General features: G+C 33.9%; 1 protein-coding gene across 1 annotated transcript in view; it reads right to left on the minus strand.

The window, feature by feature from the left end:
- The window catches only part of AP3B1 (adaptor related protein complex 3 subunit beta 1), a 220,652-nt gene that overhangs the window by 174,081 nt on the left and 22,442 nt on the right, over positions 1–24,129 (minus strand). Inside the window, exons 2-3 of the mRNA XM_074360087.1 lie at positions 14,774–14,849; positions 5,165–5,239 (exon numbers count right to left, since the gene is read on the minus strand). Coding sequence (XP_074216188.1) covers positions 5,165–5,239; positions 14,774–14,849 — 151 coding nt within the window. The remainder of the gene's footprint in view (positions 1–5,164; positions 5,240–14,773; positions 14,850–24,129) is intronic.

The raw sequence follows: 24,129 nt of genomic DNA on the forward strand, positions 1-24,129 counted from the left end.
TGGTGAGGATGTGAAAAAAGAGAATCCTTGTGCTCTGTTGCTGGGATTGTAAATTGGTACAGCCACTATGAAAAACAGAATGAAGGTTTCTTAAGAAATTTTAAATAGAACTACCATACATACAATCCAGCAATTTCACTACAGGGTAAATATCCAAAGGAACAAAAACACTAATTCAGAAAGATAAATGCACCCTTATACTCACTGTAGCATTATTTACAATAGCCAAGGTATGGAAGCAACCTAAGCATCCACTGATAGATGAACAAAGAAGATGTGGTGTATATATACGCAAGGGAACACTGCTCAGCTATAAAAAAAAATACTGAAATCCTGACATCTGCAACAGCATGTTTGGATCTAGAGGGTATGCTAAATAAATCAGACAAAGAAAGATAAATACCATGTGATTTCTCTTATATAACTGGTGGTTGCCAAGGGGGAAGGGGTAGGGGAATGAACGAAATAGGAGATTAAGAGGTACAAAATTCCAGTTATAAAATAAATAAGTCATGAAAATGTAATGTACAGCATAGGGAATATAATCAATAATATTGTAATAACTTTGTATGGTGACAGATGGTAATTAGACTTATCGAGATCATTATGTAACATATAAAAATAACAAATCACTATGTTGTACACCTGAAACTAATTTTATACTGTAACTCAACTGTATGTCAATTTAGAAAAATCTAATTTGAAATGTTTTCTGTAGTAGAGTTACCACAGTAGGCCAGAGACTGCTATCCTTAGAAAGCCTACATACAAAGCTGGCCAGGACAGGTTGTCTGGGAACTTGAACACCAGAGGTACTGCCACCATCCCCTAAGTGATTAGGGTGATTTACATACAAACAATATGGATCATGCTGAACAGCTGCTTACTTTCTGAGAGTCTAGAATTCTGGAATGTGTTAGGAAGTTAATGACTACATGAATAGTCCCAAATAAAAGACTTGGGCCCTGAGTGTCTAGTGAGCTCTTTTACTAGACAACACTTCACAAGTTTTGTCACAGGTAATGCTGGAGGAATCCAATGTCAGGGGAAAAATCACTGGGAAAGCTTCTTGGAAGCCTGCACCTGGTTTTCTCTGGACTCTACCTCACGCACATCTTTTAGTACCTGATTTCTGGTGTGCATCTTTCAGTGTGATAAATCACAGCTATGAACATGACAATAACCTGAATCCAGTTAATCAGTCCATGGAATCATCAAACCTGCGGGTAGTCCTGGGAATTTCCCATGACATGAATCACACATCAAAATTTAATAGCTAAAACTATTAAACGCTTAGAACAGATCAGGAGAAATCTTCGTAATACCAGGTTAGGCAAAGACTTCTTAAGCAGTTCACAAAAAGAGTCTAAAGTGTAACTGAAAAAAATGGATAAAACAGACTTTATCAAAATCTTATTTCTTTGAAAGACATTAAGAAACCAAAAAGACAAGCCACAGACTAGGAGGAAATAAATAATAGTAAATAACTATTGATCTGACAAAAGAATATATAAAGAATTTTAATGCTTGAATAAGACAAAAAATTAAAAGTAGGCTAAAGATTTGAAGATATTTTTTCTTTATATTTTTTGATTTTTTGATTTACAATGTTGCATTAGTTTCTGGTGTACAGCATAGAGATTCAGTTATACATATGTATGTACGTATTCTTTTTCATTACAGGTTACTACAAGCCACCGGATATAGTTCCCTGTGCTACAGAGTAGGACCTTGTTGTTTATCTATCTATTCTGTACATAGTAGTTTGTATCAGCCAATCCCAAACTCCCAATTTATCCCCCCTCCTTCCTTTCCCCCCTGGTAACTATAAATTCGTTTTCTATGTCTATGAATCTCTTCCTATTTCGTAAATAAGCTCGTTTGTGTCAATTTTTTAGATTCCACATATAAGTGATATCATATAATGTTTGTTTTTCTCTGATCAACTTGCTTTACTTAGTATGATTATCTCTAGGTCCATCCATGTTGCTCCAAATGACATTACTTCATTCTTTTTAATGGCTGAGTAGCTGAACAGATATTTTAGAGAAAGGATATTTGACTGATAAAAAAAGATCATGGAAAGACACTCAACATCAAAAGGATATTTGACTGATAAAAAAAGATCATGGAAAGACACTCAACATCACTAAATATTAGGAAAATGCAATTACAGGCACAATGAAATTCCGTGACACATCCACCAAAATGGCTAAAGTTAGACTCTAACAAGATCAAGCATTGAAAGGGATGTGAACAACTTGAACTCCACACACCGCTGATGGGAAGGCAAATGGCACAGCCACTTTGGAAGACTACATGGCACTATTTTCTAAAAATGAAGCATATTCTTCCCAGACAATGCAACACATCTATTCGTAGGTATTTACCCAAGAAAAATTAAAATATATGCCCATATATAGCATTTTATTCAATCCAAATATATTTCAACTGGTAAATCAACAAACTGTGAAATATCCATATTATGGCAAAAAAAAGAAACAAAACATGAATACATAAAACAGCAGAGATGAATCTCAGTTGCCTAAGTAAAAGAAGTCAAACACAACAGATTGCATACTGTATGATTTGATTTATAAAAAATTCTAAAAATGACAAACCTATACTGACAGCAGAGCAGTAGTTGGATAAAGACACCATCCACGAAAATTAACTCAAAATGGATCATATTCCTACATATAAATGCTAAAACTAGAAAACTCCTGGGAAAAGAAGACAAGTGTACATCTTCGTGACCTTGAAGAAAGCATCAGTTTCTCAGATATGACAACTAAAGCACAAGCAAAGAAAAACAGTTGTCATCAAAATTAAAAATTTCTGTGCTTCAAAGGGCACTATCAAGAAAATAAAAAGATAACCCACAAAAAGGAGAAAAATATTTGCAAATCACACATCAGACAAGGGTTTAGTATTCAGAACATAAAAAAAACTCTTACAAATACACAGTAAAAAGACAACCCATTATAGAATGGAAAAAGGATCTTGAACAGACATTTTTTCAAAGAAGATACACAACTAGCCAATAGATGCTCAATGATTTTATATTAAGGAAATGCAAATCAAAATTTCAATGAGATACCACTTCACATTCATTAGGATGTATAATCTAAAATATAGACAACAATTTTGCTTTTTAAAAAAAGGGAAAATACCAAGTGTTGGTGAAGATGTGGAGAAATCAGAACGCGCATACATTGCTAATGGAACTATAAAATGGTACAGCTGCTGTAGAAAACAGTTCAGCAGCTCCTCGTGTTAAATGTTAGTTATTTTATGACCTAGCAGTATCACTCCAAGATGTATATCTGAAAGAAATGAACACATATGTGCATACAAAAACTTGTACAGAATGTTTACAGCAGCATTTTTCACAACAGCCAAAAAGTTGAAAAAAAAACAAATGTCCATCAACTGATGAATGAATAAACAAAATGCATATATCCATAAAATGGAGTATTATTCAGCAGAAAGGAGGAATGAAGTACTGATACATACTACAACATCGATGAACCCTGAAAACATTATGCTAAGTGAAAGAAGTCAGACAAAAAAGCCACACGCTGTATAACTCAATTTGTATGAAATGCCCAAAACAGGCAAGTTCATAGAGACAGGCCGCAGGCTAATGGTTGCCTAGGGCTGGGGGTAACTGCTAATGAACATCAGGTTCCTTGCTGAGGTGATCAAAATGTTGTGCAATTAGATGGTGGCACAATTCTGTGAACACAATGCAAATCACTGAACTGTACACTTTAAAAGTCAGAAGTTTATGACATGTTAATTATGGTTTCATAATCTTTTTAAAAGATGATTGGCTCTTTAAAGTAAAAATGATAACTACATATTTAGGGAAGGGGCAAACAGAAATTTACTGATGTAAGATTTTCAAAGTATATGTGAAGTGGTAGAATGTTGCTTAAAGCAGACTGTGATAACTTTAAAATGTATACTGTAAATCCTAGTGGTAGACTGTAGTAAGTTAAATATATACACTGTACCCGTTGGAATAAGCTTCTACCAAATAAGGAAACAAGTAACACAGCTTTAAGAATAATATTAATAATACTGCATTATAACTGAAAAAACTTCCCTATGCCCTTAATTTCTGCTTCTTATACTCCATTTTCCTCCACCTAAAACATCCAGCCCTTATGTCACTAGGTCCTTAAAAATATTCTTCAGTGAAGACTGCTGCTTCTCCCAAACTTACCAGACTCATATAGAGGACTAGGCATGTTTCCTGATGCTTACAGATGCTAGCATGGACAAATATGAAGCATGTGTATTGGCATTTTCATTCTCACACTGATTTCACTACTTCCTGAGTAAACACACCTTCCTTACAACAAGCACTCTCAACATATCCTCCAGTCACTACCCAACATGAAATGAAGTTGAGACTCATGAAGATGAGACCATTCAACCTTCTTCATTACAACCTCCTGTTCTTTTGAAATACAAACCATTTGCTCAGATCCATCTCTAACTCTCTTCACTGAACTCTTCACCCTGCTCATCTTACTCAATGGTTTCTATACGGGCTCATATTTTTCTTTTGCACTCTATCAGAAGTCATTAGTCCATCTGATCTAACATTATTACCTTGGCCTCAAAGTTCTTTGAATGCCTCTGTTTAAATCTCCACATCCAGGCCTATCCAGGGACAAGGAATTCACAGCTCCCACTATATCCTGCCTTCTGCTTTCCTCCTGCTACACTGAGGCAAGGTATATGAGAACTACAATGCTCCAGAAAGAGCACTAGATCTGGAGTCATAACACTTGGGTTCAATCCCTGCCCTAATACTATAGGAATTTAGGTCTGTTTCACTGGATATATGCTATCTTAAAATTAAGTCCCTGGAGCAGAATTTTAACTGGCATCTAAAAATACTCAACAGGTTATCATCCTTCACCCAGGTGAATTAACCTCAATTTTACTTTTCACATTCTCCATAAAAATTCCAAAGCTAAGATTACATCCACTTTGTATTCTATTTCACCTATTTAAGATTATGGACATTTTAATTGTATCAAAAATCTAGTGATACTGAAGTATCTTATGTTGTATGTCAAAGTAACTGAAAAGTATATGATTCTTTCACAACAAAAGAAATCATGAAAAGTATCAATCAAAACAGTACCTCAATATTTTTACTGGCCACATTCTTCACAACAGCAGGGAACAGTTCAGATGCATTTTTCCCTTTTGCAATCATCTGAAGAATAAAAGTAGAACATTAAAGCTGAATTTTCATTAAATTAGCCATTTGAAAACAAAACAAATTCTACATAAATTAATATTTAGAAGATAAGCTATAGAAACAAACTACAGAATTAACAAGCTTAAATCTTTTTGAGTCATCTTACCTATCCCAACTATCTGCAGCAAAGAACAAACAAGCTCGTTTACCAACATAAATACACAAATACACAGACACTAAGGAAGAAATACGTACTAATTCAAGACATACAATATTCATGAAAGTTTTCTCTGGTTAATGGGATTGCAAATACTTTTTAAATAGTTGTACTGTTCTTTATTTTCCAAGTTCTTACATTAAAGATGTAATGCATTTGTAAAGCGTGTGGGGATGGGGAATAAATTTTATTTTAAACAAACTACAGTCATTCTTTCTCCCTTGGCTTTCTTTTCATTGATCCCCCTACTTCTCCGACGATTATTTTTCAAAGATCCCTTCACCAGATCCACCTCCTTTCCCTGCTAAAGTTCCAAGGATGACCATCTGTTCAGGCTACACTGTTCTACAACCTCTGAAACTCCTAAGATTTCATTCACCTTCATGTCTTAACTCCTACCTCTATGGGGATCAATTTCCCAAACTTGAGCCCTAACTTTAAGCCCTAGTTCCACTTCTCTAAGTGAACATTATTTAGATCTCTCTCTCATCCAAAACTTGCTATATCTAAAACTAAACTCATTTTTCATGATAAAATGGGAATTCGTGCTAGAATTTCTTATTTCCATCCATTTTTCCAGATACCAAAAACCATGGAATTATCTTGGTCTCTTCTCACATCTACCCAGTAACCAGGTCCTGCTATGAATTCTCAGCACACTCATGTTAATCCCTTCTCCTCCTATTATCCTAGTATAGTCAGCATCACCTCACAGAGGACTTTTCCAACAATCTCTTCCTCCTGTCCCTCTAATGTACATCACCAACAGTTTAATATGTTTAAACCACTACTTTGCATGTCAGCCCCCCTCAAAGATTTCAAAAGACCCTGACTACCTAGACTCCAAACTATTTCATTTAATATTCAAATGACCTAAATGCACTTACGTCCCTTTGAGTTAATCAACCATTATTGTTCTATGCCAATGCTATTATCAAAGTAAGCTGATCTACTCACTACCTGAACATTCTTTTGCTTCTCTATGCTCGTACTTATATCCTGCCCCTAACTCAATTCTTTTTACTTTTCTAAGTTCTACCCTTCTATGTAGAGTATCATCAAATTCTAATTACTCTCCCTTGTTAGAGCCAACTCCTAACACCCCGTCCACTATGATGTCCAATCCTAATTTCCCCTAGAATTTTTAATCCACATTTTTCATTTATAATTTCCTACACGCTATCTTTCATTTCTATTTATTTCAGTTTTATGTCTACCTGTATTCCCATTTCCTTCATTCTCAGAATATATCTTTATGTCTCTTAATAGTCCAGACTTTGGTAGCCACAAAATAAAATTTTAACTACAGGATAATTTTTTGGAAAAGGGGTTATTTATGAATTACACATCATATCTAAGAAACTACCTAAAAAAGATGAAAGGCATTTGTTTTATGAATTTACAACAAATGTTTTATAAATACTATGTGACATTTTAAGCAATAATAATCCCAGTTAACAATTTCTCAGAAGATCTTTCTACATGCCAGCTCTCAAACACTCTACTACAAGCTAGTCTTTTCATATTCTATTCCCTTATCTGTGAAATTCTTCCCCAGTGAATGGTCTTGCATCCTTGTTGAAAATCATGGCCATATATATGAGAGTCTTCTTTAAAGGCTTTCTATTGTGTATATATGTCTGTCTTTAGGCTGGTACCACACTGTTTTGATTATTGTAGCTTTGTAGTAAGTTTTGAAATCAGAAAGTGTAAGACTTCTAACTTTTTTCTTCTTTTTTCAGGATTGTTTTGGCCATTCAGAGTCCAGTAAGATTCCATATGGATTTTAAGACAAGTTTTTCTATTTTTGCAAAAAAATCACTGGGATTTTGATAGAAACTACACTGGATATAGATCACTTTGGGAATATTGACAGCTTAATATTAAGTCCTCCAATCAATGAACACAGGATGTCTTTCCATTTATTTTTGTCCTCTTTAATTTATTTCAGCAACATTTACAGTTTTCAAAGCACAAGTCTTTTGCATCCTTGGGTAAGTCTATTCCTATTTTATATTTTTTGACACTATCATAAATAGGATTGTTTTTGTAATTTCCTTTTGGTATTGATGATTGTTACTGTATAGAAACACAATTAATTTTTATGTGTTAATTTGGAAAGAGTTCTTATGGTGAGGGAGAGCCTCGGGGGGAGGTAATTAGGTTTATTCATTTATTTATTTTTAGAGGAAGTACTGGGGATTGAACCCAGGACCTCATACATGCTAAGCACTCTACCACTTGAGCTATGCCCTTCCCTCTTTTATGCGTTAATTTTGTATCCTGCAACTTTGCTAAATTTGTTAGTTCTAAAAGATTTTTGTGGAATCTTTAAGGTTTTCTAAATATAAAACCATGCTGTTTGTTAACAAAGACAGTTTTACTTCTTACTTTACAATTTGGATGCCTTTTATTTCTTTTTCTTGCCTAATTTCTGTGGCTTAAACTTCCAACAGTATGTTGAACAGAAGTGGTCAAAGTGGGCATCCTTGTTTTATTCCTGATCTTAGAGGAAAAGCTTTCAGTCTTTCATCATCACTAGCTGTGAATTTTTCATTTTTGGCCTTTAAAATGTTGAGGTAGTTTTATTCCTAGTTTGTTGAGTGTTTTATCATGAAAGGGTGTTGAACTCTGTCAACTTCTTTTTCTGTATCAATTAAAATAATTTTGATTTTCCCCCTTCATTCTGTTAACAAGGTATATGACAATAATGATTTTCATACACTGTTTATTTTTAAAATATTGAATAATAATCTAGATTAAAAAATTCAGATCTAAAAACACAATTAATGTTAAAATGCACTAATTTTTTTTTAACTCAGCAAGAAAAAGAGGTGAAATTGGGCTTAATTTCTTAACAATTTTAACTAGTTGCATTTTTTTCAAACAATAATGATGGGGAGAGAATTCAGAATTTTTAATTTATAAACAATTACTAGTTAATTTATAAATGAGCAGTAATTTTCAGACCCAAGTGCAACTCTGAAGAATCACCAGCCAAGAATACACAGAGAAATAGAAAATGAAGTGAACCTTGATTTATATTCTAGAAAGTACACTGAAGCAAAACTGACAGAAGGCCCATTAAGGTTTTACAGGCATTATATCACTAGTAAAAATACAGGCCTGCTAACTAGGAACTGGTCCTGATGTATATCAGCACGGCAGAAAAATCTTGTCCCTTTAAACAACTACCAACCTAAGAGCAAAAAAAGATGCCAACATCAGCCACAAGTTGAATACTTTAAATTACACACAGAACTGAAGCACTTCTGTAAGGGAGAATGAAAACAATGGATAAGCAATCAGTCTAGAAAAATGTAGACCAAAATGTTTATTATGATCATAACTCAAGATAGTAAGAATAATGCATGTTATTATTTTCTTCTTATATGTACTTTCTCAATTTTTTCCTACAACAGTGATGTATCATTTGAATTTGGTTTAATTTTTTATAAATGTTAAACAAAAAATATCTGAAACTTTGAAATTACTTTTAATTTTCTTAGGGTCAGTAATATCCAACCAAATACCTTGCAACATTCATGGCTATGAAATAATATATATCAATAAATTTAATTAGGAATTTTAAGAATCTTACCTATCAAAGAAAGGTTCAGATTTGGTCATTATCCCCATACTACAAAAACAAGCAAACTAATCTGAGAAAGGCCTTTAACAGTCAACATTTACTAACAGAAAATACATCAAAGATTTCAACACACCAAAATATTCCATTTCTTTAAGGACTCTGAATAATCAACTCATCAGTATTTTAGCTAAAAAACTTATTACAAGTTCACTATATGAAGCAATACATTTCACATTCTCTTAGCTCATATTTCATCAAGCCAAGATAAAATATGAACATGTGCTTCAAACATTAGACATATATTTTTCAAGAATAACAAGAAAAATAACATATTGTGTTTCAACTTGAGTCCTGCTGCGTAATAAATGACCACAAGATTTTGAAGTAGGTAGCTTTTTTTCCCTAAGCATGCTTTGGCATACATGAGATTTTATTCAACATACGAATCATTGAAAACATTTCCCCATGATTCTAAATAAGTCTCAGACATTACCAAAGAAAGATAATAAAATGAACTGAGACTATCATTGTGGTTTCTTGCTGGTAGATATTGCTGACAAGATTCTCTGCTGAATCGCAGGACTACTGACTGTGAAAGATAGTCAGATGTGCACTGTCAACATTTTGATATATATTAGAAAGTAATGTGGTAAAACAAATAAAAAATGCTTAAAATTCTGGCAGACTAAAATTTAGAAATGTTTAAAGGTTTTTAATTCTGAAACTAAGGTCTTAAAACTATTCAGTAATCACATGAGGTGATAAAACCCCATATTCAGGGCTCGTGAAACCCAATTCATAAAGAGAAATGTAAACATTGAAAACTACATTTAAAAAATCCAAGAAATTTTGAAGCCAATACATATCTCTGCTAACTGATCTCCGTCAAACTACTTGACCCAACAGATGTACTGAAATGATGCACACATGTGCATAACATTTTAAAATGATTTTTAAAGCTTCCACATAGAAATATGGTGCTAACTAGAAATCAAACTAAAAACGGGACAAAAGTAAAGGTGAACAAATGACTGTTACAATACCTGACTGGAAAAAATTTCAAGAAAAATAACTACTAGTTATTTAATAAAAGGAGAAATTAGCAAATAATTGCTAGTTTAAAATTGAAATACAGTATTTAGTATCATTCAGAGACACAAAATATTTAGACAAACTATTGACAAAATAATAGAACTTAAAATCTAACACTAAAAACTATACTACATTGTTGAAATTAAAAATGATTGAAACAAATACAATCATGATCACGGATCATGAGACAAAATGGTGTTAAAATGTGAATTCTCCCAAAATTGATCTATACATTTAATGCAATTCAAATTTAAATCCCAGTAGACTTTTTTTAAAAATAGAAACTGACAAGCTTCTAAAATTTACATGGAAGTGCAAAGGCCATAACATAAACAAAGCAATCTTTAAAAAAAAAAAAAACAACTTGAAGACTTACAGTGTTTTATTTTAAGGCTACAGAAATCAAGAGTGAGGTATTGGTAAAATGAGAGCCACAAAGATTCGTGAACCAGATGAGAAAGTTCAGATGTGGACACACAAACATGTAAACTGATTTTCACTTGAGATTGAAATTTGGTGGGGGAAGGACAGCCTTTTAATAACAAATAGTCTGGGAAAAATTAGATATGCATGTGCAAGACAAACAAACAAAAACCTTGGCTTTTCACCTAACACTATACATAAAATTAATACAAAATGGATCATAGACCTAAACATATAAGCTAAAAACAGGGACGGGGGAATCTTTGCAACCTTAGAGCAGGCCAAGATGGCTTAAATAACAACTCACGCTATGACTCTAGCTTAGGCCTAATCAAAAACCTCAACAGAGGACAAAAAAGAAAACTATAGTTCAACATCACTTAGACACAGAGAAATATAACTACTTGAATTCTAAAGGATATATCAGAATCAAGAGGAAAACATTACAAATATTTCCAATAAAATCAAAACCAAGATAGTGTTATCTTCTACCACCCCTACAACATCATAGAGGAGCTTTATCCATGCAAATATATAAGAAAAGCAAAAAAGAGATTAAAATATTTGGAAAAATATACAAATCTGTCATAATTTCCAGACAATGTAATTATCCATCTAGAAAACCAAACAAAGAAACAAAAAACTATGAGAGCTAAGAAGAGAGTTCATTTAAGGAGATCAAATGAAAGAACAGAAACTAGTCCTTTGTTTTCCTATACACCAGTAATAATTTTAAAAATATAATGAAGGGCACCATTCTTAATGGCAACTAAGATTTAAAAGTACGCAGAAATGAATCTAACAAGGAATACTCAAGACCTCTATAATAATAACTATGAACAATAAATACAATGCTACTGAAAGACAGGGAAAGAGGGAGGGAAGGAAGATGGAAATACATAAATTCCATATTATCCTAATCAAAATCCCAAAACAATTCTTAACATAACTTGACAATTTGACCATAAAGTTTATGTGGAAGATGAAACTTTTACTTTTTATACCTCAATATTATTTGAAAATTTGTAAATATGTATTTCTGCCACTTGTATAGTAAAAGAATAATTTTTCCAGATCTACTGAAATATAACTGACATGGAACATTATATACGTTTAAGGTGCCAACAGGTACAAGAAAACATGCTCAACATCACTAATTATGAGGGAAATGCACATCAAATCCACAGTGAGATATCACCTCAAGCCTGTTAGAACGGCTGTCACCAAAAAAACAAGAGGTAACAAGTGTTGGCAAGGATGCAGATAAAAGAGAAATACTGAACAATGTTGGTGCTGATGTAAATTGGTGCCACCACTATGGAAAACAGTACAAAAGTCCTCAAAAACTAAAAATAGAGCTACCATAGCTACCACATGATCCAGCAATTCTACTTCTGGGTATATATCAAAGGAAATGAAATCAGGATAATGAAGAGATATGTACACCTGCATGTTGACTGCAGCATTATACACAATGGTCAAGATATGGAAACAACCTAAATGTCTGTCAGTGGGTGAATAGATAAGGAAGAATGTGTGTCTGTGTGTGTGTGTGTGTGTGTGTGTGTGTGTGTGTGTGTGTGTGTGTTCGTAATGGAATATTATTCAGCTATGAAAAAGAAGGAAATTCTGCCATTTTTGAAAACACGGATAGATCTTGAAGGCATTATGCAAAGATAAAGAATAATTTTTAATTAATAATCATTTTCCTACAGTTACAAGCTTCCTAAGGAGAGACAGTCTATAGCTAATAAACATATATGGCTACATTTATATTTCTTTATGATGTTTATTTACACTGACATTACATTTATGATAGTCAAGTAGCCTAGATGATGAGAATATCAATTTTTACTTCTTTATCAGTTTGAGAGAGGAATATAGAAAAAACAACCAAATATCTCTTTTTTGGATTTAGGAATTTCAACAGTATCCTCAGCTTTAGTGAAATAGTTTACCTTAATGGGATGTGAAGTCAAAGTTTAATGAAATTATTAAAAGCACCACCTGCTTTATATGGTAGTGCAGGGCTGTAACCTGCAGGAATGGAAGCTGAGAGCAGGCAAAGCAATCTTGATAATCAACTGTAAAACTTATAATTGACCTATGACTTCTAAAAATTTTGTAAAAACATTTAAAACACTTGTATTACTGTCAGTTAGAAATGTATAGAAAAATGAAAAATAGTAAAATTAATATTTATTTAATACACTGTAACATAAAACATTAGAAACACTGAGAATTAACTTACAAAGCGTAGTTTGAATGGACTTGACTTATTCTCATCTTTCAAGGTACTGAGCAAGCATCTCTTCTATACCGTGGTAAATTACCCTTTGTAAGTTTGGATCTGCTTCCAACATTGTATCCTTTGCACTTACAATGGTGTGAATTATCTCCCAGAATTATTTTAATGTGAAGTTTTTTGGCAGCATCACTTCCTCTGGCATAGCTTCATCCTTTTCATCACAATCATTTTCCTCATTTATGTCGAAAAGCTCACCTTACTTAAGTTCCTCTAGCTACATATTTAGAGTCTTTCAAAAAGTGGCAGTGTCACTATTTCCATAGTCAGCTATTTCTCTATAATTCCATTTACATTCTATATATGCATTTCATTTCCAGTCTTATCACTTTTCATTTCCTTGCCAAATTTTCATCTGTGTTGACCAAATTCCTTTTATTTATCCATTTCTGTAAAATGTCAAGTGGGCTACTCACTGGGAAACAAGGAGGAAACACTACTACATGCTTTGCAGTCTGTGCATGAACTGAGTAACATACACAGTGACCAATCACTAAAAGTTACTTTGAAAGAAGTAACCCGACTGGTCACTGTTCATGATGTACACTTGTTATCCACATGGTGAGTTGTGGACTGAAGAGTCAGTGATGAAGTTTGTACATTTTCCAACTACTAAGTTAATATACCAGGATAACTGAAATGTTAACCATGTTGTCAGGGGACTGGTGTTATTTAATTAAGCTGTGGTAACTGAAATTCAAATACCAAAGCCACGCAAAGCAAGAACTACTTGTCCGTAAGTGCTATTATTTATATAACATAACATTAACAAATGAAAAATTTACAAAAGAATCTTCAACATTTGTCTTTTTAACCAAATGACATATATCTGAATGCAAGAATCAAGCAATTTACAGGTGTTCTACAGGTACAATTAGTCCCTGACTTCTATATATTTGATTTACGTAACTACTGACCTTTTAACAGAACATATTCACACTCATAGTCATTCTTCATAAATGGGATGTGGACTTTAATATGTCGAGAAAAGAAAGGAGATTTCAAACTCTCATATGGTGGCATTGCCTGCTAGAAAACAGGACTGTTTCAGTTCTGTTGTCAACCTACTACAGCAGAGTTTATTTGTGCAATTATGCAAATTTATCACATTTTGACCTTATATAAAAACGTATGAGAAACAGAATCAGCAATGGTGGTGAAAAAAGCATAGTATTAAGATAGGTTTTATGAATTTAACTCCATTGAGACAAGCAGAACTCTTTAGCATCAGATAGTCACTGAATTAAGCCAGTTTTTTCACTGAATATAAACAATCAAATGAAAAAAAAAAATTAGGCTGAGACCAACACAAATTACAAAATATTTTATTTAAGATTTTACATATAATCAGAAATTGCATTATATTAACTCTCTGACAGCGGATCCCCTCTACATAATAACATATTAGTCTATTGCTTGAATTCTGCATTACAATTGAAAACTTGCAAGTGCTCTAATACTCATTACAAGTTCTATGATGATACATGGACCAAAATATTTCTATTAGTAGTAATGGAATTTGAAAGTCAGAAGAAAGTATGCCCACAATTTTTAAGTCAAAGAATGACAAAGAAAATCCTTTAGCTCATTAGAATCCCTCTTTGTAAGAAGTCAAGATATTGTTGTATATAATCTTATTTTGTCTTCAAACTGATTAGCTCTCTGTATGTGATAGGAGAATTTCTCGATATTAGAGATATGGAAATCAAAACACAGAAAAGATAAAATTAGAACTAAAGTTTCTGAATTTTGTCACTTTATTAATTCTTCCAAAACATTTTAGAAGGGAAATTTTAAGTTGATAATAAAGAGCAGATGGGATGTTCAATTTGGTATTTAATATATTCTTTAATACATATTTTTAATATATCACTACTTGTTATGTATCCAAAAGTCAAAATGATCTACTATTTTACCTACCCCTACAATCCGTTTCATAGCATCCAACTTAGCAGAATCTTTGTTGCTCTCTAACATTTGCTTTAGGTCTTCATTCCTATAAAGAAGAAAAGAAAAAAATCGCATATTTAGATTTTAACATACATAGCTATTAAAATACATAATTTTAATAATATAAGAATTAGAAATAATATAATAGGGAATGTTACATAACTGCTTTCTTATTTATAATTAAATATATATTTTTCATCTAACCCTACACAACAGTATCAAAGTGCTATGCTGTCATGAAGCTTATCAATGAAACAAAAAATATAAAACTGTACCTCAGTTCCGGGCAAAATATCAACAGAGGCATACAGATTCTCTTTTGTATAATCATCAGATAAAAAGAAATGAGAAAAATTCGTGAATCAGCACTAAAATATTTGTATCAGCCAAAAAGAGCTTTCTTCAGAATATGTCAAGAAAGAGCAATTAATAAAAAAAAGACTATCCTCCATTCACACATCCCTTTTTTCTCCCTACCACACAAAAAGAAAAAAACATAAATATGAAGGGAGACCCAAATTGATATGCCCTAATTCAAAGAATTAGGTAAAGGCAATCTTAATATCTAAATGAAAGGATGAAGTAATGAACCAGAGCAGTAAGTGATAAATACAGGACAGATTCAAGAGCTCCTTAAAAGTTTAATTCAGGGCGATGTAGTGACTGAATGCAAAGGATAAGACAGGGGCACTCAATAAGGATGCCCCCATCCCCACTTTGGATAATCAGGCAGATGATGATGACACCAAGTAAGATAACTTTGCTGACGAGGTAGACATTTTCTCCTTTCCAACGCCGTATGCTATATAAACATCCTTAAAAGATAATCCAGAAGAAAACTACTAGTGCCTTTACACAGAAGTGCAGCAAAACAGAGAAAAACCCATAGCCAACTGTCTCCCAATAGTTTTTTTTTTTTGTTCACAACTGACTTGCCTCTATTCTTCAAAGTGAACCTTCCCCCAGCAAATTCAAAAATTAACCCCAAGTTAAAAAAAAAATGGTAATTTGCAATCTCTAATCATTTTTCTTTCAACATGGCAGAATAGACTTTTGAAACAATTACTATAAAGCTAGGCAGAGAGTTCTTAGACTTCACACCAAAACCATAGTCCACAGAAGGGAACAATGATTAACTGAATTTCATGAAAATTTAAAAACCTGCTCCAGGAAAATCTCTTACTGCTTATAATAAAGTGAGAAAGAAAGATAGATTGAAGGAACAGTTAAGCAAAAAGGAACTAGAACTTGAAGATTTGGGAAATTCTCAGCTTATCCACATTGCAAAAATCAAGAAAGTGTCTTCAGAAAGAACACCAATGGTATGGCTAGAAAATCACTTGCTAACGAGATCACAGTGCCACTCACAGATTTAATCAGACATCTCACCTGAAGCCAGGGATAGAGCTGCGATTACACAAGCAGAGACACTGCCAGCTAGGACTAAAGAAGGGAGATGAGACAAAACAAAAAAGGCTGTCAGACTTCTGGGATTCCACGGGGCAGGGCAATGTGAGGAAGGCAGCCACTTACAAGCCTCAGAAGAAACCAAACCTGCCAACACCTCAACCTTAGAGTCCTAGACTCAACTGTGAGAAATAAATGTCTATTGACCAAGCCATTCAGTCTGGTATTTTGCCAGAGCAGCCCCAGCAAACTAATACAGACATTAATAGACAATCACTGAAGGAAATATACAAGTGGCAAAAAAGCACATAAAAGATATTCAGCTTCATTAGCCATTAGCAAATCAAAACCACACCAAGACATCACTACACACATGTCATAAAACAGCAACAACACCAACTGATAGTGAGGATGTAGAGCTGGATTGCTCGCATACTGCTAGTGGGAACTATTAAAGGTTACAGATAGCCACCCTGGCAGTTTAGCAGATTCTTATAGAACTAAACCTGCAATTACCATACAGTAACTGATATCTGTAGGCAAGTATTCATGGCAGCTTTATTCCTACTAGCCAAAATGGAAACAATCCAAATGCCCTTCAATGGATAAACGGTTCTACAAACTGTGGTACATTCATAGCATGGAATACCACTCAGCAGTAAAAAAAAAAAAAAAATAAACAAGCTGTTGATATCGGGACAACCCTGATTAACCTCCAGAGAAGTACACTGAGCAAAATTAATCCTAAAAGGTTACATACTGTGTCATAATGCAGCAGGACCCTATGGGGGCTTCCTGGGACAGACATTTCCCCCATATCCTCTGCTGTAGCTCCTCTCAGAGGTACCTAGATAATAGTATCTGATGTACACTTTCTGAGTTGTTTTACAGATGCTAAAATCATCACCAAATGGAAAACGTTAACTACTTGATGATCACGAGTCCCCAGACCTATGGGTGCCTAAGGACTGATGATGTTCACTGCCCTGTTACCTCACCATTCACCAATCAGAGAACTGTGCACAAACCAACCACATACCCTGTGACCCTACCTCCCTCAGCTGGCTTTTAAAAATGCTTTGCTGAAACCCTTTGGGGAGTTCAGGGTATTCTGGACATGAACCACCAGTTCTTCCTGCCCTGCAATAAACCTTTCTCTGCCCCAAACTCTGAAGTTTCTGTTTGGCCTCACTGTGTGTCCGGCACACAAACTTGCTTTTGGGAATAGTATGATTTCACTTATACAGTGTCCTTGAAATAACAAAATCATAGAAATGGACAAAGATTAGTGGCTGCTGAGGGTTAAAAACAGGAAGGGAGAAGCATGGATACAAAAAGACAACACAAGAGCTCCCTATGGTTATGGAACTGTTATGTATCTTTACCTTCTGGTGGCTACATGAAATCACACTTGTGATAAAATGGAAAAGAACACCTGACCCAACACACACACACACACACACACACAAACACACACAAGTAAGTATAAGTAACACTGGGGAAATCTGAACAAGACTGGTGGATTATGTCAATGTCAACATCTTGGTTATATTGTACTATCTATGGTTTATCATCGAAGGAAACTGGGTAAAGGGGACACAGGATCTATTACTTTTTATACCTGCATATGAATCTACAATTATTTCAAAATCAAAAGCTTAATTAGAAAACAATCATATAACAATTACAACTCATTTATAATATGACAAACCAATCAAAAAATAATGGTCAAAAAGTCTGAACAGACATCTCACAAAAGAAGATTAGGAGTATCAGTAAGTACATGAAAAGATATTTATGGTCATTGATTATCAGGAAACAAATTCGTAAGTGAGATACCACTACACACCCATTATAATAGCTGAAATTAAGACAATGTCCGTAACAAATGTTGCCAAGGCTATGGACCAACTAGAATTCTCACACACTGCTGGTAGGAATATAAAACAACCACTTCAGAAAACTGAATTTCTTATAAATTTAAACATAAACCTACTATGTGATCCAGTCATTCCACTTCTCAGAGAAATAAAAACACATTTCCACATAATGACTTACATGAATATTCACAGCAGCTTTATTCATAGTAAAAAACTAGAAATAATCTAAATGTCCAACAGCAAAATGTGATTTAGCCGTATACTAGACTACCCAGCAATGAAAAAGAACTAACCACTGATACATGCAACAAGATGGATGAATCTCAAAATCATTATGTCAGTGAAAGAAGCCAGACATAAAAGAGCATGACTTAAGTCACTTAAAGTTCTAGAAAATGCAAATTAATCTGCAGTGACAGAACCAAGATCAGTGGTATCATACGTAAAGGGAGAAATCAAAGGAACATTAAAAAATTTCTGATTCCATAAGAAGATGGAAATGTTCTTTATCTTCTTAATTGTGGTGGTGATTTAACAGGTTTATAGATCTGTCAAAACTCATCTAATTATAATCTTTAGGTGGATAATTTGTTGTATGCAAATTATACCTCCATAAAAATGATATTAAAAAGTTTTATAGTGTTTTATTCACTTTTGTGAATAAGACACAATCTTTTCAAAGAAGACTAAAACACATATATCTATTTCTGAGAAATATATTATTTGGGATCAGATAAGCCACTATTTCCATACATTGAAATTAAATTATCATATTTAAGCTTCAAGCTTACTCAAGAATTTAAATCACTGAATCTTATTTTAGGATATCAAAGGAAAATCTTAAATGACTATAGAAAACTAACAAGAAACTAAGACTGTAGTATTACAAAATGTAATCAACTACTTGGACTAGTTATTAGTTTATGATTAGTAATCTTTCATAGTTTCTACAACAAACTCTCCAGAAAGAGATTAAGGAAATTTACTCCACACAGCTCCTTCAGGCAATATGGTTCAAGAACAGTAACAACAAAAACATGCGTCAGAGGCCCCTCCATCTCAGTTTAAGCTTAAAAATAGGTGAGAAGAGCTTCCTTTACTCCAAATAAATATAGCCTTGACAAAAATATTTTACTTTGTACATTTTACAAATTTAGGCCGAATGTAGGCAGTAAGCACTTACTAAGAATGAGTGATTGGTCATGTGTTGTTGTGGCCTGACTTGTGTCCCTTCCAATATTTGTATGTTAAAATGCTAACCCCCAATACCACAGAATGTAACTATATCTGGAGACAGAGCCTTTAAAGTGGGAATTAAATTAAAATGAGGTGGACATTAATCCAATATGACTGATGTTTTATAACTACAGAACAGGGCAGACTCAGGAAGACCAAGAGATGACCCTGTGAGGGCACAGCAAGAAGGAAAACAACTGCAGGCCAGGGAGAGAGGCCTCAGGAGAAACCAAATCTATCAACACCTTGATATTAGATTTCCAGCCTCCAGAATTCCAGAAAAACTAATTTCTGCTGATTAGGCCACCAAGCTTGTGGCATTTTGTTACAGCAGTCCTAGCAAACTGATAAAGGAGTTAAATGTTACAAACTGTCATTGCAGTACATAAACAAATGAAAGATAAGTATACTTTTGCCAAAAAGAGTAAAGACAACGAGATTTACTATGAAAAAAATTACTCTTTCTTTCCAAGCAGCTCATAAAATTAAATGCAATGGTGAACACTAGCCAGACACAAAAATAATTCAATTAACTGTAACAACTCTTGAATTTAAAATACAGTTAGAAAGTATGTAAATAGTAAGACAGCAACATATAAGGACTATATGTGAGGATATACAACTACCAAATATAAAATACTGTAATTGTTCACTGCAATGAATGTAGAATTCCTTCCTAAAACTTCTCATTCTTTCACATTACACAGGTAACTGAAAGGGAATAAAAATTAATGAAACCACAAATGAGGTTTTTTCCCTCCTAATTTTTGTTCTTGTCCTATTTTACTTACTGACCATGTAGATATTTATAAATGAAAAGCCAAAAACCTAAAAGAAACCTTGAAAAACTAATTGGGAAGAAGAAAGCGAAAAAAGCTGAAGTGATAAGGAAGTATCAATAAAATGTGATCGCACATATGCATGCCAAAAAAAAGAAAGAAGATTCATTTTCATGTCTGAACTCCTTTTTTTTCCCTCAAATGTTCCACCACTCTTTCCACAAGTGTTATCTGGAGAGAGAAGTGAGCAATGAAGAATAATGAAGTGTCAATTTTTAGGACAGTCCAACCTCTAACCCCAGGTGTAATCTTATTCATGGCCTAATGGAAACTTGGTTTATTCCTCTTAGCTTGAGATGCCAGGGTCCCCTTCCCAACCACCTTAGGTCCTGACCTGCTCTCTCAAACCAAAAACAAGAAAACAGGAACCCGGTATTAAGGCCAAAGGTTTTGTTCTTCGTGTTTAACAGAAAAGATAAGTCTTCAACAATAAATACAAATATCTTTGGTGTTAACATGGGCAGAGAGCTAAATAACTCTGAGGTTCAGAGAAAAGACACAAATAAAATCCTAGGCACTGTTTCAACCTGACATAATATTCAACTTCTCAGATACCTATTTTATGAACAGGTCTTTGTGAAAGAGAAATTACACATCTCTACCTAAGTGCCTCTTCACTTGTCACCAAAACAGTAAAGATTTGGGAGTTAATACTATAACACCTAGTTTGCCCTCAAAATATGTTCACTTGTATTGAGCCATTTAAGGTCTACCTTGTTCGTTACATGGATTCAAATGTAGCCTATTAACATACATTAACCTTAAGAATTAAGAAATTTTTTTGCTAAATACCAAAAGAGTTAATTCAAACTAATGCTGAAGTAGTAATATATTCACTGACTCTTTGCCAAAAACCAATACGTGTTTCAAATATACATATATATATATATTTAGTTTACCTAATTCTACATTTACCTATTTACCTGTAGCTTTCCAGCTTTGAGTATTAGAATATTAACTTTATTTTTACATAAGTGACATCTTGTGGTGTTAAGCGGTATAACTTTTCCTTTCATGCTCAAAATAGGCCTATTTTTATAGTTTCAAGAAACAGAGAAAAAACATTACTGGGAAGTTAAAGAAAATGTTGTTATCACCAAAAAGTCAGTTTTATTTCAGCACCAGTATAAAGCAGTAACTATAATCGAAAAGCAAAATCTTACCTGTTACCCATAAGAACTTGAGGTAGTAGGGCTTTTCACATAATATAAATTACTTCTTTTTTAAAAAATCTTTAATTTATAACTTATTAAAATCTTCTACTTCTTTTAAATAAAATATAAATTAACGGGGAAATTAACACTATGTAGCACTGTACACTGTCTCAGTGCTATTCAAAATGTGATCTGAGAAAGACCACAATCCACAAATTTTTGTTACTAGTACATAAGGAGATGTAAATAGAATCTGAAAGCAAGCACTTAGAGCAATCAAAAAGTGTAATTCTATATTTTTGAATCTAATAGAAAATTGAGATTTTATTTTGCGTGCTTTTTTCATTTTGTTTTTCTAGCAATTTATTGTTTATTGTATTTTACAGAAGTATCCATTCATAATTGTCTGGAAATTGAAAAGGAAAAAAAAAAAAAGGCCCTTCACCAGTTAGCACTGCACTACACAATTACCTCCTTTTTCCTCAAAAGACTCACCAAAATGTGAGTACCATGAAAAGCAACACCTGAAATTTAAATCCACCAATGTTGGATTGGGAAAAGTGATGAGGAATAGTGATTTCCAAATGGAACTACATCCCCAAAAGGATGCATCAAAACCTCTGAGAAGAGAGCTAGACCTTTCTCAAGCTCTGTTAAAAAATCCTAGGACATGGGCATGCTCCTCTTCATGTTTTGAGGACTACTCAAATGAAAGATGCTTCTACTCCAAATGATGCACTGGGCATATAAATAGGTAGGCAAAAAACAAAACAACAACAAAAAAGGCTGGGACTAAGAGTCAGAATCCACTTTTTTCTAGTGCTACGCAGCTAAAGGATTGGCCGCCTTCATAATTAGTTTATGTGCACAAGGTGATGGCTTAACAACTTTCAGTTCAGTTAGGGCCTGTCCATCCCTTGGATGACACTCAGAAGCTCACGTAGTTTTTAGCATAAAGCATTCACAATAAATACAAGAGTGAGTAAGAAACAGAAAACTCCAACTGCCTAATCATCTATCTATTAACCATCTAAGGAGAAGCCATGAATTATCTAAGTATGAACTTCCGTGAACTCTTACATTGTTTGCAAAATTAAAAAAGAATAGTCTACAATTGCTATTACCACACCCTCAACCCTTGGTAATCTTCTTCTCTCTTACTTCTCTATTAAAACTTCTGTCACAAAAGCAACAACTTCCTTATTTAAAAACCCAATGCAAAAAAAAAAAAAAAACAAAAACAAAAAAACCCAATGCAAAAATCTCATGAATACTTTTAAATTATTCCTCTATATTTGATCCAATTGACCAGTACTCCTCCATCTTGAAATTCCCTCTTCCCTTAGATTTTGTAACGCTAGTCTCATTTGGTTCTCATTTGCATTTGTGACACACCAATGAACAAAAATAACAAAAATCCTTGCCTTTGCAGAGTTTTTACTTTAATAAGCAAAATAGACAACAAACATACATAATAAAAAAGCAAATTTTAAGTCATGAGATGGTATGAGGGAAAAATACAGCAGAGGGAGAAAGAACGCAGGAAGGAAAGAAGGGGGTAATTTCAAATGGGGTGATCAGAATAGGCTAAATAAAAAGACATCTGAACAAAGACATCCAAGTGAGGTAGGAAGCCAGGCAGATATGGGAGGGGAAGGACAGGGAGGAAGGGCACTCTCGAGGCAAAGAGACAATGAAAGGAGGGTAAATAACACTGAAGATTTTGGTGTTTACTCTGAATGAAGTAAGGAACTGGAGGGTTAAGAATAGAGAGGAGTCATAACCTAATACACATCCAGAACCATTTTGCTGTTATGTTTAGAATACATCGCAGAGACTTCCAGATCTGCCCGTGATGCTGTAGCTTGTAAGAATCTAAACCTGCCACAGAAAATAACTATAAAAGTTGGAAAAAACAAATAAAATAACTTTCTAAAGGCATTGGATATCAACCCATGCAGTCTGGACTTAAAGGGCCAAGATTCTGGAAAGAAGAAAAGAAGACAAAGTGAGCCTTTCACTCACATCAGCTGTTTCCCTGAGTGTATTTCCCAAACTGTTAGCATCAAGGAGGAGTAACAGTTTTAAAAGACTGAGGAGACAGATGCTAAAGTTTGGGGCTACCAAAGGTACTGGAATGTGAAGGGTGAAATTACAGAGGAGGGAACCAGTGAAAAGGTACACAATAATCTGTGTACAAACTCCCTTCAGATAGCTGACTACATTTTCATGGGGCAAGATTTCAGAAAATCCGGTAGAAAACAGCAGCTGAGCGATTAAATACCTGAGCTGAGATTTCAGCAACCACACACTGCTGGGAAAGAAGGTGGAAATCAAGTCTCCCCCAAGTAGAGAGGCATTGGTAAATACCCTGGCCTTTCAGTTAAGGCCACAGAAGGGCCGCAACTAAGAGTAAGGATGTTTCCTAGGAGTATAAGAAAAAGTGAAAACAGACAAAACCTTAAAAAGCCAAAGACTGAGCTTAAACAGAATCAGAATGATCTGCTAGTACTCCACCTGCCTGTCAGGAAAAAACACAACCCTCTTCGGAAGAAGATGTGATACAGGGACTCATCAATGTTCTTATCCTAATTACCTAGCATTTGATTAAAACTTAAGAGAAAAGCTAAAAATGGGAAGAAATGACAAGAAAGAAAAAGAAAAAGAGAGGAAGGGAGAGAGGGAGAAGAAAAAGAACAAAAAGGAACAGAAGCAGATCCATGGGTAATTTAGATACTAGAATTATCAGATAAGGACTTTAAAACAACTAAAATTAATATGGTCAGAAAAATACATGAAAGGTTGGACAA

The sequence above is a fragment of the Camelus bactrianus genome, chromosome 3 (genome assembly GCF_048773025.1).
Source record: "Camelus bactrianus isolate YW-2024 breed Bactrian camel chromosome 3, ASM4877302v1, whole genome shotgun sequence".
Lineage (NCBI taxonomy): Eukaryota > Metazoa > Chordata > Mammalia > Artiodactyla > Camelidae > Camelus > Camelus bactrianus.